The sequence below is a fragment of the Homalodisca vitripennis genome, chromosome 6, assembly GCF_021130785.1.
Source record: "Homalodisca vitripennis isolate AUS2020 chromosome 6, UT_GWSS_2.1, whole genome shotgun sequence".
Lineage (NCBI taxonomy): Eukaryota > Metazoa > Arthropoda > Insecta > Hemiptera > Cicadellidae > Homalodisca > Homalodisca vitripennis.
The window spans coordinates 60,586,772-60,605,625 of record NC_060212.1 but is presented as its reverse complement, the minus strand read 5'-3'; the positions used below and the strand labels follow the sequence as shown (position 1 = coordinate 60,605,625).

Sequence of the window (18,854 nt, the reverse complement as noted above, 5' to 3'; positions counted from 1 at the left end):
TTTGTATCATAACACCCGAATTAAGACCTTGCAGTGCTGGCGGCCATGTTGAATTTAGCTCCATAAGAACAATGTTAAACTTTTAGACACCTTCACAACTTTAGAACCCTTACTCGTAAGTCGTAGAATAATGGAAGTTGTCTCACATTTGTATTGGTTATTCATACAACATTTCTCTAATTCTTTTTACTTCTTTATTTAATTATTCACAAAGTACTATGCTCTTTGAAAGAAAAACTGAAAAGCTTTGGATGCGTATTAATTATATTTTAAAATGGTGCACTGCTCATAAATTTACGACTAAAATTAAGGACGTGCAAGTGTTTAAAGTTGAACATTGATCTAATAGGATCAATTCACCAGCTACTCGTTGCGAGGAATTTGGAGGTCATTGAAGTAGGACCAATTCCCCAGCTACTTTTTGGAAGGAATTTGGAGGTCATTGAAGTAGGACCAATTCCCCACCTACTCGTTGCGAGGAATTTGGAGATCATTGAAGTAGGAGCAATTCTCCAGCTACTCGTTGCGAGAAATTTGGAGGTCATTGAAGTAGGACCAATTCCCCAGCTACTTTTTGGGAGGAATTTGGAGGTCATTGAAGTAGGACCAATTCCCCACCTACTCGTTGCGAGGAATTTGGAGGTCAATGAAGGGAGGTCTATGAGACAGCGACGCGACGGTGATGCGACCCGTGTAAGTTTCCCGCCCTTGTCCAGTGTGATATTACCCGCTGGGCTAGTTTCTGGGCGGGTATCCCCAGACTCATCTCTGCGTGATTCGATTATGTCCGGTCGGTGGTCTGATACTTGTGGTGGTAACTCTACCTGAATATATACATGTCGGGCAGGTAGCCCTCCTCTCGCCCGTGGGTGGGCCTGTCCATCCCGTCCAGACACTCTTCTGGATGTGCCCATTGATAGCTCTACAATCATTGGCATCAAGTAGGCTACTCTTAAGAGGGCTATTTTGAGATCAACACAGTATTTAACGATATTATTTAAATGAGATTTTTTTGTTAATCGGACTTAGTATTTATTTTTATTTATTTATTTTCACCAATCTGTAGCTAATTGTCTTGTGATTATTCCGTCTTTTTGTTTGATAATTTATTTTTGTTGATCAGCTAAAACAAAAAAAAACAAATTTATGATCACAGATCCTGTGTACCCCAATCCGAGTGAAATACACACAAGTTTTTGTTTATTCGACAAATTATAAAGTATTTATTTGTTATTATTTATTTATTTTCACTAATCTCTAGCTGAGTTGATTACTTTCGTTCTTGTGTTTGATAATTTACTTTTGTTTATCTTTTCAAAACAACAAAAACAAATCTACGACCACTGATCCTGTGTACCCCAATCCAAGCGATTACACACAAGTTTTTGTTTATTTGACAAAATTATAAATTATTTTTTCTTTGTAATAATTTGGTTCTTAAGTTAAAATCGCCTGCCACTAGGCAACTTCAATTACTTTTTTAAACATTACTGGACAATTTAAATTGATTTAAAATTGACTTAGTTACATCATCAATTATATTAAATAGTTACACTTAGCTTATTAAATCCGCGTTTGTGGCTGTTTAGTCTCTCCTTTAATTATTTTAAATTCATATTTAACATCACACCTTTTTAAGGGAATTTTCATTTATTATAGTATGCTTCTGTCGAACTGAATGGTCGCATTATTTGAATGAATACAAATCTTTATTAGTCACAAAACAATATACATGACATAATATACATAAATAGTAGTGTTTAGACTAATAAAGTCTGCATCCCGTGGTTATTTATTAACCTGTGTGGGATGGTACACAAGAAACTTAGAACTTGAAACTTTTGGGGGTTTAGAGCCAGTCACACAAATTACTTTACAAATGTAAAGGTAGTTTAAGTTTCTGAAACTTGATAACTAACACTCTTTTGACACTACTATGTAGATCCTGCTAAAATCATATATTCTACACTAATAAATGAACAAATAATTATATATAGAAAGCTTCTCCGTTTCGTAAACTACTTTTAAGTGTGGCATTTGATATTTTAAGCTGCATAAAGAGCTTTATGGGGGTTTAAACGGGAAACTTAATTTTTCACAACACAAATTCGAATACTTTGCCGTATTAGTCTACGTAAGCTTTTGTGACTAATTATTCTTAAAGTTAACAGGGTTTGATTGATTTAGGGGAGAAGTAGACATTTTAGTCCTTGAATTACATTTGTCTGTTTACAATTTTATCATGAAATTCAGCAAAGGCAAATTTAATGTCATACATAAAAAATGAAAATGATTCTTTTCTTAACTTCATCGTCTAGAATTTAGATAGATAGACTCCATGCTGAAAAATTATGAATTTCTTTGAAATAAGTATTACGTATACATATTATGTTATGGAGACATATTCGAAATAGTCCATTTTCACATTATCCAAGGCAGATCTGAATTATGCAGTCAGAATCAACGTAATAAATTACTCTTCACAAAAAGGGAAACGAGTCTACTTTTTACGAACCACTGACTTGAGGGGCGATCTCGTTCCCATCGGTAAAACAAACAAGTCCTTTCCCTGATATATAGGCGAGAAGAGGTAGAGGCGCGATAGAGCCTAAATATGACAACAAAAACAGAAGCGAAGTAAGACAACAACAAATTAACACGGACAGCCGAGCTCGGGGTCGCTAGCTGGGGTGAGCTGAGCTGTCAGCGTGACGAGGGTAGGCATTTGTCATTAACACATTGTCATTGTGCTCTATATTGGATCAGTTTAGCTGTTTGTCAACTAGCTCACCCTTCCTCTCTACCTGGCAAGTCCATTGGCCCGTCGCCTTGGCGATTGCGCTACAACTCTTTAACTTTAGCCGGCTCATGCAGGCTGGCAGGTACCATTGAAAAGTTGGAAACTCAATGTCTCGAGGACTCGGCAATGGAGGGATCTTATGTGTTAAGTTTGTGACACCTGAGGAAGGGGGTGGATTTCAATCCTCGAAACGTCGTGTTGTTATAGCCTGTCCAGTGACAGAGAGAAAAATCTATTTAGATACTTCAGAAGGGGGCAATTTCCAGAGGTGAAGTATAAACGAGTCCACTATACACAGTTTTGTAAATAACCCCAAATATCAAATTATTCTTCTCCGTGAAATGCAAAATTAATAGGCCTATACAGTTGCAAACAAAGAAGACTAATACATTAATATTTATTTTAAGAATAATAATAAGTTATTATATATATATAAGCTTTTAAATATATTATATAATTGTTCACCTGATGAAATTGACCAGAATTGTTTGTACCTGCAAATGAATATCGCACCACAACAAAGATGCTCATAGTTAAACTTGACTTACTGTTCTACAATAATATTTTTCATTCGTGAAGAAAATTCATTGACGAATTAATTATTATTTGCTTGAATAATGTATTCAACATTAAACAGACAATAACGATTAATTTTGTCATTCCTTAATGATCTAAAATCAGTATAATACGCATAAAATTTAACTCAAACTAAATGAATTTTAAAAATATAAATGAATATATATTTTACGGAAAAGTCTACGAATAGAACCAATAAATTGTGTTATTGTGTTCGATTGTAAATGGAATTTTTTTGTCTGGATGCAAACATGTTTTTTCTGTGGGTATTACATTCACAAAATTATGTAAATTTCGCCAAGAATGTTTAGCCAAATCCTGAAGCAAATTTCATTGAAATTTGGCCTAACTATGACAATACAGTATTTAGTTTATTATTGGTTTAGTGACAAATTTCTATTACTATGTACTTGTGTTTATAATGCACGATTGTACATAACATTTTCATTATTGTCGTATAGAAATTCGCCTGAATTCCCTAGTGATATTATGTGAAGTTAAAGGGCGGGGCACCAGTTATCCTAGGTACGGCCCTGCACTGACCAGTGGAGACAGACTATCAAGTTGCACCCTCTGTCACTCTGATATCATCAGACGAGAGTTTAATGTAGTGGCAGACCTGACACGCAAGTCATGGTGACTGACGTGTAACCTGCTGCCAACGAGTAGGCTAACCCTTCTCTTCCAGCCATCTGGCAGGACAACGATGACAGATCGTTGAAGTGCCTGAGCTCGTTGTCTGACACTTAGCGCTATTGGAGGACTGTAACTTTGGTGATTTTAGAAGACGAAAGTGTGATCACCACAGTCCCAAACATTTTTAAAGTGATGATTTCGATTTTAGATCGGGGTTTTAAGAGACAGATCTCAACTGGAAACATAAGAAAAAATATTTAAGAAGACAACATGCTTTCAATCAAATATTATTGAACAAAATTAATAAATTAAAACACGTTTCACCTTTCAGTCATATTTCATATTCACAAGATGAACTCTTTGTTTGAAGTTTGTTTTGTATGATGGAAGGATTATAAAGGAAACAGAACATAGCCGTAAACATTTTTCGGGCATATGCCATCGTTCAATGATACAAAAAATTAGTACCACGTCATGATTTGTTTATTTTAACCTATATCGTAGTAAGGTGGTAAGTTAGTTATTCACCTGACGAAGAGATCAGATTGCAGATCTCGAAACGTAGTGTAAAAAATCCTGTCTTCTTATACGATTATTATGTAATATCCTTATATTCAGCTGTTTTTGGATCTCATAACAAGATATTCCTTAATATTACTATACATGTCAACATTTCTTTGTGAAATCATAAAATAAGTTATTAATTTTTTGTTACAAATAAAATATTTTTATTCCCTTCAGACACCTTTCATAGAAATACTACGAAAATATCATAACTTTGTCTCCTAGGAAATTAGATGTCTCTAAACATTCATTTAGACAGTTACAATACCTCTTGAAGTTATAACAACTTTTTTACTTTTCATTTATTCAGAAAAGGCATCTTAAAGGTTAACTTTTGTAATAATTCAAAAATAAAATTAACTTAATCGAGCAAACAACTTACTCAGGTCGTTCCACAGCTCGTGATTCGAAAACCAGCAGCTTAGGAAAGAAAGGTGAACGAACGCTGATCATAGTTTAAGCCCCCTGGCTCTGGTTTCACAGAGAGGTTATATAAACCTCAACCAATCATAGTGTTTTAAACACAAAACCGCAGAAAGCCATTCCGGCATTGCTGTAAAATTATAGCCGCAGGAAACGGCTGTCTGTAGTCAGTACGTGAATTGGCGTATCCACGGTTCACGCTTCGTATCAATTCGTGCTCAAGCCTTCTCAGCTCATTAGCTTGATCCTTATAAAAATGCAGTGTGCGGTTTTCTTCAATTATGGTTTAAACTCTTTGATTTCTCCAAAAAGATCAAAAATATTCCAGCCAAATCTTTTTAGGGATGAAAATAACATCAATAGCACTTTGCCTCAGTATCAAAACCAAATGCTTCTGGATTCTTGACAAATCCTAGAATATAAATTTTAAATTATATCTAACCACCATAAAAACGTGATAGCCTACCTTTTAAAATGTTAAAAACTGTACGCATACTTTGTTGATTTAAATTTGTTTTCAAAATTATTCGAAGATAAATCTAATAATTTAAACCGTATAACGTAGCTATGGTAGGAAGGGTTGATTTAATTGAATTTTAAGTTTAGCTCCATTTTACCTTCCTTTTATTGCAGCGTCTGGTATCTGCCACTGTCTCAGACTTCTTGACTCCTGGAATATGGAGCCGTGTTCGTCTGAAAAGATACAAAGAAAGTCGACGATGAAGAAGCCCAAAACGAAACATTTACATCGTTTCGACATCTAAGACACATATAAGTCTGAGACAATGTCAGATATCAGACGCTGCAATAAAAGGAAGGTGAACTGGAGCTAAACACAGAATTCAATTAAACTGTATAGTAGTTTTAAATTTATTGTAGGTTTTATTTTAATTTTCACTTGCCGAATGTATTCCTAACATTTTGTCATAAACTGATCGGATATGGGTTTATTATCTACATACGAATTGATAAATTTCACATTTATTAAGCTGTGTTTACTCTTTTATATTTAGGTTTTATTAACAAATCACCCACTCTTGCTTCCAGAATTTAATACACTAGGTCCTACTTTAACACAAAAACAAAGACTGAAGCTTTAAATCTACCCCGACTATATTTGTTAGTGATGTTATTGCGTGTTTGTTAGTGATGTTATTGGATGCCCCCTGCTTCATTTCAGCATGCCAGACATTCTTGTTTCACTCTGAAATCTAGGGGTTGGGGGTTGCAACCCTTGCCCTGGCGCGAGGGGGAGGGACAGGGAACATCCCCGATTATCAAATTTAACTCTTTGTTCGTCCACTCGATGATTAATAACGCAGTAATTCCAATTCGAATCGCGTTAGCTTTTTATGGTATTACTCAGCAATTCGCAATATGTTAATAATCGCTCAACATGTGCAAGTCTGTTGAAGGGTTAGACCATTCGGTCTGAGTTAGTCGACGAGGGTAGCAGAGCTAAAGGTATTGTGCGCATGGGGATAAATGAACTTCATAAGTTAGGTAATATAAATGTATTCTCTTTCTGTTTTTAACAAAAGAAGAGGTTGAACCCCTTTTAAGCCTTATTCTGCCCGTCTTCATGAGCTTCTGGCCTGTGCGAGTAAGAATGAGAGTCGATACAGTTCAAGGTCAATGATACTGATAAAACGTTCAACGGTCACAGACAGGTTTTCAACCTGCGCTATCTCTAACTCCGAACCCAAAACCCAACGTCTTAGACCACTCTGTCTTCGGTATTCTCAAAATTAATTACACTAAATTTAAAAGGAAGTCAGCCTATTTGTATGTTTTGTTATTTAAAGCTCTCTCAAGATCTGTTCGCCTACCAAAGAGGGATTTTATTTGGTGTGAGAAGGTGGGGGAGGGATAATCGTTGTTTAAATTTCATTTAAATTTTACTTCCACAGATTTCAAATTGCTCAACTAATGGATTGAAACGAAAAAGCACAGTTTAACAATTTGGAATACTTCGTTCTTTTAAAATTCAAAATGTAAATTCCATAAGTTCCCATCGTCAAATGTTCTAATTGATATTGAAGAAAGCTTTTACACATTTTATTTGCCTAAACAGGTTGTTTTATGACAAAACGCTTCATTCATATTACAGATAGAAATGAAGTCACTATTTTAGCTGCTTTATTGATGTATGTAATTTGTAACATCATTAAGTAACAGTTTTGCATTACCATCAACATAAATGGAAATGAATGTGAGTAAAAATGTAAATAGGAAAGGAATAATCGGATGGGCGTAGAAGAGGTTGAGTGATTATCTGGCTGGTCATCCTATTTCATCTACTGAAATTGAAAACAGACTATAACATTTTTCAATTTCAATTAGTCAGTTTTGTTTGGCTTTTTGATTATGTAGTGGTTTCCTCAATCAACCGAAACGTTGGGCCCAAACATACAAGAACCCTGTGCTATTAGTTTGTAATAACGAACCAACAAGATCCCGCATCAGTGATGGTGCAAAATGAGTAAGGATGTGCTATTACCTCCAGAACTGTCTGAAATAGAGCCAACCGTGAACGATTGGTCACCTCAAGAATGTTTCACTTACGCAACATAAAAGCACACGGATGGAAACATAACTCTTTCACGAGCATTACACCGCTTCTTATAACGTCCCTGTACAATTTTCTGTCCTTTGCTTTTCATTGAGCCACCTCAAAAGTTGCTTTCCTAGCCAATTCATCTTCGTCCACTATTCCCTTCTTGAGAAAATCACAAAATTTAATTGATACTGCTTTATTGTTCTTAAATGTCTCACTCATGACCTCTCCAAAACAGGGAGTTTATGGTGTGAGATGGTGTGGCGGTGAGGGGGGGGAATGTCGTCGAACATCTGCTACATAACGACCGAAGGCGACCAGAGCCGGCAATAAAGAGTCGGAGAAATAAATGTACTGGCCGGGGCACCAATATGTCCGATGGCCAAATGTTGCGCAGTTTGTAACCCTTTGTAGTCGGACAGGCGGTTTATTAAAACGGCTCCATTAGAGGTGATAGATGGCCCGCTCATCGGTCTCGCTCCGCTTTGTCTTTCGCTTCTCCGCGTGGACGTGGGGTGTTCTTGGGTGACGAGCTGAACCTTGAGAGCATCTTGAGGAAGAAAAGTGGCAAGTGTCAACGTCTTAGGAGTTACTATCGTTAAAACTGCTGCACCTCGCAAACTGAGGGGTAATAGGCCTACCTTCTTCTAGTAAAATTTTGAAAATATAATTCCTTTAGATCCATATCAACATTTTGGAAATTCCCATTAGTTGGCCAAGGGTATATTCAATTATTTAGGCCACAAAATCAAGCTAATGTTTTTTCCTCTTTACATTTAGACATTTTAACTGGCGGAAGATTATATTGCAAATTTTGAAAGATTCCTTTTACATTTATGGTTGACTTTTATAAAAGTCATCGTATCCTCAATCCAAACACCTTATGGGACCCCAGACTCCTCGTAACTTTCCAATTAAATTTTTATAATAATGGCGAATTTGCTTTCAATTAACCTTTCTAGTGGGCGAATAATGCAAATTTTGAGAAGTTCCTTTTACATTTATGGTTGCCTTTCATAAAAGTCATGATATCCTCAATCCAAAAACCTTATAAGATCCAAGGCTCCTCGTACCTTTCCAATTAAATTTGATAAAAATGGGGAATTTGCTTCCAAATTGACCTTTCTAGTGGACGAATATTGCAAATTTTGAAAAGTTCCTTTTTACATTTATTTATATTTTAAATTTATGGTTTAGGTTTCATAAAAGTCATGATATCCTCAATCCAAAAACCTTATAAAAACCCTAGGCTCCTTGTAACTTTCCAATGACTTTTTATAAAAATGGCGAATTTGCTTTCAATTGACCTTTCTAGTAGACGAATATTGCAAGTATCACTTCTTTTTGCAGAATTTGAAATGCTCGTGAGCGTGATGTAGTTTTTCGTGCATATGCCCTTATCAAAGTTCTGGATTAAAAAAAAAATTGTATCTATTCCCTTACAACGTGTCCGTAATATATGTTGTATAATGGTGATTGGGTCAAATCGCGTACTCCCCAACACGGATTCTAAATTGGCCAGAACGCTTTGGACTCAATAGCCACGGGTCAGCGATGGGCGTGCGGGGGAGTGGCCGCTTTCAGCATTTCGGGCAGGAATTAGCCTCGCCCAGTGTCCTGCGACACCTGGGCAGAGCCCGGCGAGAGGCTAGGGCAGTCCGCCACCCCGGGCGGCCGTTCGCTGTTTGACTTCACCCTTTACAAGGGTACACATGTTTTGTCAGCACATTACCCCCCGTCGCTGCCCTTGCTACTGTTGCCCGTGCTTCGCTTTATGAAATTATCGCTTTTTACGCCCCGAATTGTCCTGTTTTCGCATCTGTCGTCGCCCGCTGGCTGGGCGTAACCCTTGCTTCCATTCCATTAAGTCCTTTGATTCACTTAACAGGTAACGGGACGGGCGTGAAGCCCGGGTGGCAAAAAAATCGAAATCGAATCGAATTAATACAGACTGTTGCCCGCGGCCCTTCCCGTGAGAGAGTCTGTGAAAGAGTTACAACTGGAGTCGGTCAATGGCAGAGGTTCTGGTGAGGTCCCCAGAACTGCTCCCTGTGGCGAGTTAATTGAGGACAGTTGGGGATGCCGTCAAAGACTTGCAGAGTAATGCTTTTATATCTTCAGATTACCTTTTGAAACTATCATTGGAGACGGAATATTAACCACGATTATACGTTTCGTAGGTCCCCGGTTAGTAAGGTAAACTCTTACTTAGCTAGACCCGGTGAGTAAACTCTTTTGAAGAAGCTGTTGATCCAAGACTACGTACAGAGGGCATTTTCTTACAATTCATCACATTATTCATCTCATATTTGACAATGGCTTGACTTGCAGTGCGCTGCAAAAAAGTAAGGAAAATAAATATATACTCTGTTATGAAAATACGATTGCTTCATTTTGGACGTAGAAATACGTATTTAAATAAATTTACAGAATGTTAGTCCATATATGTTTTAAAATGTTATAATACAGATAAATTTCAATATAATAATTACACGAATTAGTAGAACGTTTATATCATAATAAAACTTTATTACATCGAGGTGTAAAAGATTAGTTTTATTTTAGAAAATGAATGAATGTTTGAAGTACAACTGAGAATATTGTGATACTGGTAAACAAATTTTTAATTTGATATATTTTGAGAATATTAACTTACAAATGTATACTGGCTGAGATCTTAAAGTAGTTTAGGTGGCGAATTAAAATAATATAGATATAATAGGATTTATTAATACCTCCTATCTATGTGAAAACTTGGACACTCAAATATACCTTGTAGATGACGGTGTACTATATCCTCAAGAAACATAATTTCCCTTTTTCCTGTTAGGAATAGTTACAATATAACTAACTAACCAAAACTAATTTTATATATTTGAAAACTTCCCATTTTCATATCTTCTCCCACTGTTGTGGTTTCAATCTCACATTGTGCTCGGAGACGCTTCCCACCACATCACAGCGGCACCTCCTAAATCAAGGAGTCGTCCCCCAATTGGAACCTCACCCCGCCCCCGCCCCTCACAGTGGAAATATCATTCTATAAACTGTGCAATTACCAGAGATTGCCGACATCTCGGGTAATTTACCGGAACCAAATTACAGCCGCCACGATGCGGCGCAACCAGGTCTCGGGTTCCAATCCGGAGAGGGTAAGTGCTCGATTGTACCGTCGCGTCGGTTACTCAGAGACACCGTTTAGGCAGCTAGGGCAAATTACGGTGGGATATAGTAATCGTGTATTGTTTTGTTGTATTGTTTGTTGACCGCTACGTTTATACTCATGGAAATAATTGAAATAATCGTAGGCTACGTAAGCTTTGACAAAAGGTTGAATAATTAAGAGACAACTTTTTCTGAAAAAGTTTATTTTGAAACATAATTCCCATCCACATTTATGCACTTCTTCAAACGTGCTACTATTGTATGCCAGAAACAAAACAAAAAAACTCTGTATTGGCATTTGAGCCAATCTTTCAAAAACCTTTTTACACGTGTTTTGTCCTGAAACTTCCTCTAGCGTTGCCTCCTCCTTCAGTGGACCAAACAAATCACACTTTACGAAATCGTGGTTATAAGGTGATGAGACACTAACCCTCAGCCTACTTTGCTGATGCTTTCACGGATTAGTATCTTACTAAACTTGAGCAGTGTGAGGACATACGTTGTTTTGCTGGAGAATCACACCTCCCCCCTGAGATCCACGATGTTTCTCTCTCATGAATGGCTTCACCGAGTTCAAAATTATATCTGAGTAGTATTTACTGTTTATTAAACGCTGTTCTTCGAAATAAGCACAATAAATTAAACCCTCAGCGCCCCAAAATGATATCGTCAACAAGAATTGCCTGCTCCTACTTGGATTACTGAGCCTCGACCACTTTTATACTGTTCTACCCGCTCCTTAACATATCCTCGGTGATCCTTACAACTTTCAACGTAAACACTTTTCTGATTCTAGAGTTACATATATTAGCTGGTTTATCACCTTCAACAAGTAAAGCACTGATTTCGGAGCGTTTTTCAAACATTATAGATTTCGAGTGGTCTCGCGATTGTTAAACTAAATTTTGTGGTTATAAATACAACAATAACTCTTCAGCTGATCAGGAGTCGTCCCAGAGATTCCAACTTAAAGTCATAAAAGTATTGAAATTCTCCTATCAACAATTTTTTCTCCCGACCGATTTGTCTCTCTAATTATTTAATGCCTCTTGTGCCTACTTTAGACAATACTGATTCCAAATCAAGATTAATGGCGTGCCCATTTTTATACTGCTATTACAAGATTGAATTAATGCAACAATGCATGGCCAAAATTACATAGGGGCGTAAATATTTCATAACTAGACAAAACCATTGCGTAGTACTCAATTTTGATTATCTTGAAGAAAGTAGTTGTTTATAACTTACCATGTTTTAATGACAACTTAATGAAACCGCAAAATCGTCAGTGTAATGACCTGTTAGGATGGCACCATATCTATTAGATCCTACATTGAGACGTGTACTGTTGAAGGCTAGTTGACACAAATCGCTTCAAATCCAATATTTGTATGATATACCATTCGAATCAGGACTAGTTTTGGTTACAGGATGTGTGACCAGTGATGATGAGAAAAACGCGTCTGAAGTAGTGATATATAACGGGCTGTAAAATGCAGATTATTATAAAGTTCAGCTAAGTTAAAATGTTTATACTGTTAATACAATCCAAGTCGTGGATTCTCACTTTGTAAACGTATGGTTACAGTGCCGCTCTAGAATCTTACAGTCCATACCCAGCTAGTTTATATAACTAATTAGTTAATCCTGACAGCTAAACAAAATATAAAACAAGACGAAGTTTTTAAATCTGGCCTTTACAAGGCGTCTTCTCACGGACGACAAATTGTGTTGTCACATTGGCAGTGTCTCGTTTGTAAGTCACAGCTCGCTCCATTATTACGTTTTTTGCCTGCTAAACGACACGACTAGCCATTCACGGGCAAATCTATTTTGTGTTAATTAATGACAGGGGTAGCGACGAAGTCAAACGGTCACATTAGAACCGGGCCGGTAAAAACAAGGGGATGTTTGTAGGACGAGGTGTCGGGGCGAGGGGCGCGACTACAGTGACCCCTGCCTGCCGCTTGCGCTTGTTTCTGTGATTAATGCCGCTGTAAATCGTGCAAACAGGCGCACAATGGTCACCTTGTCCCGGCCGTTACGGTCAGGCCCGACATTGTGTCGAGGTCATTACCGAGGTTTAATATGCGATTCTTGCAAAAGAGTTCGGTTAATGTAGCGCAGTCCAGCACGTGGAGAAATGCATATGGTGTAGGATAACAGGATTGCGGACATTTGCCATCGTCACAGGTTATATAACACAACGTTTCGAGGATTGGAATCTATCCTCTTCGTCAGGTGGGGGAGATATTAATACATATATACAAACATAAAGAACAGAAAGATGTAAAGAGGGTAAAGAAAAGGGTTTAAACGTACAAAAAAGTTCCTTGGAGTCCAGTCCAAGCGTTGTCAACTTTCACAAGTCCCGAGCACAAATCATGAGAATACTACTTATAGTACGTTTATAATGTCTCAAAAAACCTTATGTTAGAGTATTCAATTAATTACTTTTCATTAAAAATAATGTCAGAGATAACTTTAAAGCTTTACGTAATTATGGATGTATTATGTCACGTATCTGCAAAACAATTACTAAAATGCCGGAATTACTTTCAAATTGCCAATTCTAAAAACTAAAAAAATACCCATTCAAGAAAATTTATAAAATATACATCTCTATAAACATAACAAGGTTTTCATAACCTTCACCTGAAAACCATCACCTAAAAGAAGAAATAATAAATAAAAAACCACTGAAAAATACAGAGCACGACGTAAACAACAGATAATTAAGATTGTACAATCAGTTTTCGTTTGGGTCTATGTGTTTTAAGATTTCCTTATCTGAAAAACAATCATTTTCGCAGTCCAAGAAGAAATGTTTGTATTCAAACAAACAAAGTACTTTGGACAACCTTGAAATCAAAATAACGGAAAAGAGATGGAGTTGAGGGATACTGTATGCACTTTGTAGTGAAGAAAAGATGTATTTTTATATGAATATAATGAAATATAATTTCTGTCTTATTTTATTACAAATTTACCATTCCCTTCTCATAGCTCATGTACACAATGTTCAAATGCATGTCCTCGTCTTCAGTACTTTCCTTCAACGCGACATAAATTTGTAATAAATGCCATTTTGTGGTGATCAAGATTTCTCTTGCCTTCATGGAAGATAACATGAAGTAATGTAATATAAACATTTTTTTAAATAACCGGCCAAAACCAACCTTTGTATTTTCCTCCAAGGCTAGAGATGCTCTAAGAAGTCTTCTTGTAAGAAGGGAACTTGTGTAAATCTGCCTGAACCGAGGCACTTTCTATTTGGAAGAAAGTGGTCGGCAACATGTCGGGGAAGGAGCGGCGACAAAGGGCAATACAACCCTCCATATTTCAAAAAGCCATCACGGGACGAGCTCCAATAACAATAAATATAACTTTGTATCGCCGGCCGGCAAACTTGTTATTTGGGAGGCCTTAAACGCCCCTTGTCACCATAAATAACAGGACTGTCTGTGGCGGTCTGCTAGAGGTTCTTACCTGGTTTTCGGACAACTCTGCCCCTAAGTTAATAAAGATATAATTGTAAAAACTAACTACGCAGATGTCAAACTGTTCCAATTATAATATGATTAACATAATTTTCAGTCTAGATGTAATGTTTTCATCTCATATAATTAAACCACACGGAGATAACATAAATATTAGGGCTAGGTATACAAATATTTTTTGAAACGTTTACTTGAGTAAATTCATGGATTCAATACTAGATAGAATCTAACCTAACTCTTATCAAATTATAGCCTAGTTATCTCAGGAGTTTTCTCCAAATTAATATTTTTATTGGCTGTAAATAGTTTGTACTTGTTTAACGTAGGTTAATTACAAAAATTTACATTTTGTAAATACGTTAAATCAATTTAAACGAGTCTTCCTTCTTCAGTTGTTATTATCCGAACTCTCGATTATCCGGACGTATCTCATTGCTGGATGGTGACGACGTCGACTACCGCTTGGTAGTTATCTTATGTGTTTTATCCTAATAATGTTTCTGTTGGTTGTAAATACTTTGCACTATTATTACAACAATTTACATTTTATACATTCGTTAAATCAATGTCAACGAATTCTCCTCTCTTCAGTTCTTGTTATGTGAACTCTCGCTTATCCGGACGTCTCTCATTGCTGTGAAGAGTGACAGCAGACGTGACGGATCGCCACCTCACAGTGACGCGGGTCCCCTCACCCTCCCAACACTGCATATTTGGCGTCAAATCGACAGCATTTGTAATCTAGATCGTTGGTTTTGTAAAGTAATCGGTCTCTTTACATCACCAGTAGTTTTCGTAGAACTTTTCGCTCACGTGGTTTGGATAACTTTGTTGATTTTAGAAAGAAATACCAGTTGAATTTATACGAGTTTGGCATTGTTGTGGTTTTGGAATTATGTTATTAACTTTCTAAACCATCTGGTGAAATATACTGAACTAAACAACTGTATCTGAAACATTCACTTTGTATAATAAACTAGGAACATTAGGCTACGGAATCGAACCATTCCGATTCTGACATAAAATGATAGTTCTCCAATTTTTTCAGGACGTTCTGCTTTTTTAGGTGAGGAAATAGTTAAGTGTTTTGAATTGGGCTCTATAGTGGACTTGTGGAAAATAGTAGTCTTCTTTGAAAGGTGTTATTTCCCCAATTTTACTCTGAAATTTTAACAATTTCCAAAATTCACTGAATTAGTAAAAAAATAATTATAAGCGAAATTATACAACAATATTTGGCTTTACTTAACAAAGCCAAGTTTTTTCTAGTTTAAAATTCTGCAAATTCAATGCAAGCTGCTCCTCAATGAAAGTAATTGTTATACTGATTAAGAAAAATAACTCCTCCATCATAACTCTCTATTAACCATCACCGAACCATGCGTTAAAGTTTCCAACGCCGACACTGTTAACATCAGAGTTGAGGCTTTATACTTAATTTTAACTTCTACGCTACATTAGAATAATATGTTCTTGTCAACTGAAATATTTGTGCACTTTTATCATTTCAATCAGTATTAGTTTTATTATCACTTTAAATTTAAATAAATACTGTACAATATACCTCTGTAATAAATAAATAGTGTATGTAATGATGCGCTCATACACGAAATTCATGGCGGAATCATCAAAGACCAACAAAACTAAATTCTGCACAGAAAGGAATTTTAAGTGTGCGCTTACGTAATATTATTGTTACGTAACTTCTATAAAGTAAATTGTTTAGACGTGCCCAAAATTTCCTGCAAATATTTTGCAACTGTAAAAAATCCACGGATAACAAAAGTTGTAAAAACACTCGGACACTCGAAAACTCGACAAAGACCTCAGGAATATCGTTGTTCTGACACAATAGCGACACTCTGCCGGGGACAGACACTTTAGACGCCTTTGTCGGCGCCCCACTCTGATATTGATCGCCTTCCTTCGTCTGTAGAAACTGATACCCTCTCGAAGTGACTGACCTTTCCTTCCAGTGTCCTTAGACAGCACGCATTACTCGATCAGGATATAGATATAGCCTAGGTCCTGAGAGGAGAAACACTTTCAACATCTTTATCGGCGGCATCGTGTCCTTTATGTCTACTGCTGTGTCTTCCCTTGTCCTTTAGTGTTTTGGAGTATCGTTTTAAACCTTCGCTGTGAAGGATGCTTGACACGATGTTTTTTACCCAAAGGTCTACATAGTGATAGGTCTACACTCAAAACGAAAAAAAATTTTGTACATGCCCCAGCAAACAAAACTGAAATTGTATCAGCCTAATGAATGATAGGTTCAACGACGCTGTCTAATGATTGGGCATCTAGGGACTGGAATCCATTTTTCCGTCTAGAAGTTTCATACAAAATTACAATTTTATAGATTAAGTTTTTCTGGAGATATATATTATACATGGTACATTCACAGTGTTCATTAAATTGGGTTTCATATTACTTTTTAAATAGTAAAAGTCTACATATCAAATCTCAATAAAATGATCTTGAACGAGTTGGGATAGTTAGGCTACATGTGTTAATAAGTCCACGTTAAAGTCTCTTAAGAGTGTACGGAATTTGTTTATAAATCTATTTATTCTGACATATTCTCATAGCCATCGTGGTTACCCATAGACCACCGTAAAAATATTCGCTAACGCTAAGCCAGACACCATAGAGTAGCATGCGCCATAATCGAACTCAATGTTCCTAATATAAAAATGAAGCGTCTTGTGCAATTTCATGAAAATCATTAAGTTTAAACATTATTTTCACCTTATAGAAAAATCTAGTTGGATCCCTAAATATCAAACGATTAATAAATACTGTATTTTTAATAACGTAGCCAGACTTCACGGAAATTGTGTGATAGTTTATGGATTTGTGGATGTTTTACTAATTATCAAATTTTAAATTAAACGTAACAAATTTATATTATGTAACACGTATGGGAAATCGTAAAAAATACACATACGACGTTGAGTAAAACATTGCTTCTTTACAAAGTACGGTAGTTTACCAGGAGTAAGTTTTTTTCTGAAATTAGTCCTGAGAATGTATTCAAATTATTTTAGAATAAGCTCCCTAACATGTACACGTGCCATCGTGTAATGACCCATCCAAACAGAAGTTTACTACCATCCAAACATTCCTGAGTACTAAACCTAAATCTGTGTCTGTGTTCATCGTATAAACAGACAGTTTCCATTATTTGTTTAGTTTATCCCCATTCCACCCGGGGCGCTGCGCCCGGAATTTTATTGCTTCCATTACGATCCCGTTTTATTTCCACCGTGTTTACACAAGTATTGACTGAGGCGTCTAATTAAGTCTGCAAAGGAGGAGAGATGAATCGTCACTTAGGGTCGAATAGCGTTACAACAAATGTTCTATTTCAAAAGATTTCACGCCGTTCAATCCGAAAAAGACCCCTCGAAACGAAAGTGACCCTTCGTATTCGGCCAATTTCGATAAGAGGGGAAGAGAGCTCCTTGAGCGGGGAACACCTGGGCTATCCATCAGCAGATATCATTACGACAATGGCCGAGAGGCGACGACAATGGACGAAAACTCCCGACAATGCCCGAGTGTTGACGACAATAGCCGACCCATCGTTCACAATTCGATATTATAATAATGGTTATTGTAAACACAGTCGTGCATCGCTGGCTGCTGTCACAGCCCCGACTCGACTTCTGTTTGACGTCTGTGTTAAATCGGCGCTTTGTGGTGTCAATGTCACTTTCGCACGTTTCCTAGCCGGTCTCTCCTTCTATTGGGGTCCATTCATGTTCCCAGCGTGAATTTATCTCGAATAAATTTGTTAGAAGGTCAAAAATTGTAAACTTTGTCCTACTGACTTCTGGGTTACCAAGAGTTTCACACATTTTTACACAAGTTTCAAACAAGTGTTTTAGTTGAACATTAAAAAATTGATTGAAGAATATGGTTTTAACGTATACTACGAATAATGACAAATCCAAAAAATACTAAAATTCAGATAAAGCCATGATTATTAAGATTGAATTTCGTACAAGTGAAGTAAAAAACGGCAAGGACGAAAAATAAAAGAAAAAAAACTCCAATGTATTGTACTCTTCAAATTTTTGCTTCAACACATCTCAAAATCACCCCTCTCTCCCTCCATACGACAGATGACCAAATGTTTACCGTGTGTTTATGTAGGGCATGTCTGTTAGCGGCCCTATCGTATAAACCAACTGTAAACATATTTTATGATGCCGGCATCTTTGGCCCAAAACAGCCCTAACAAATAAATCCGCTACCCCTCTTGTATTTGATTAAGTCTTCTTGTAGCCATCGGCGGGCTCTTTGAACTTTATCCGATTACAAGAAAGTAAGCTCAACATATTTAATTACTGGTAAAGAGATCAGTTTATCTTTTTTCACAAAATTGTTAAAATCCTTGTTAGTTGATTTATACAATTCTTGTCCTTTTGTAGGTCCACCTGCGTTCCCACTTCATCATGAATGGAGTCTGTGTGCGGTGGCGCGGCTGGATCGACTTGGAACGTCTCGATGGAGTTGGCTGCTTGGAGTTTGACGAAGAAAAAGCTATGGTAAGTTTATTAGTGATAAAATTTGAAAGAATAAAAACGAATGTTTTATAGGCGATAACCAATAGAAAGAAATAAAC

General features: G+C 36.7%; 1 protein-coding gene across 1 annotated transcript in view; it reads left to right on the top strand.

Annotated features, from left to right (window-relative positions):
- The window catches only part of LOC124364359 (protein big brother-like), a 58,071-nt gene that overhangs the window by 20,064 nt on the left and 19,153 nt on the right, over positions 1-18,854 (top strand). The window contains exon 4 of the mRNA XM_046819758.1: positions 18,661-18,777. Coding sequence (XP_046675714.1) covers positions 18,661-18,777 — 117 coding nt within the window. The remainder of the gene's footprint in view (positions 1-18,660; positions 18,778-18,854) is intronic.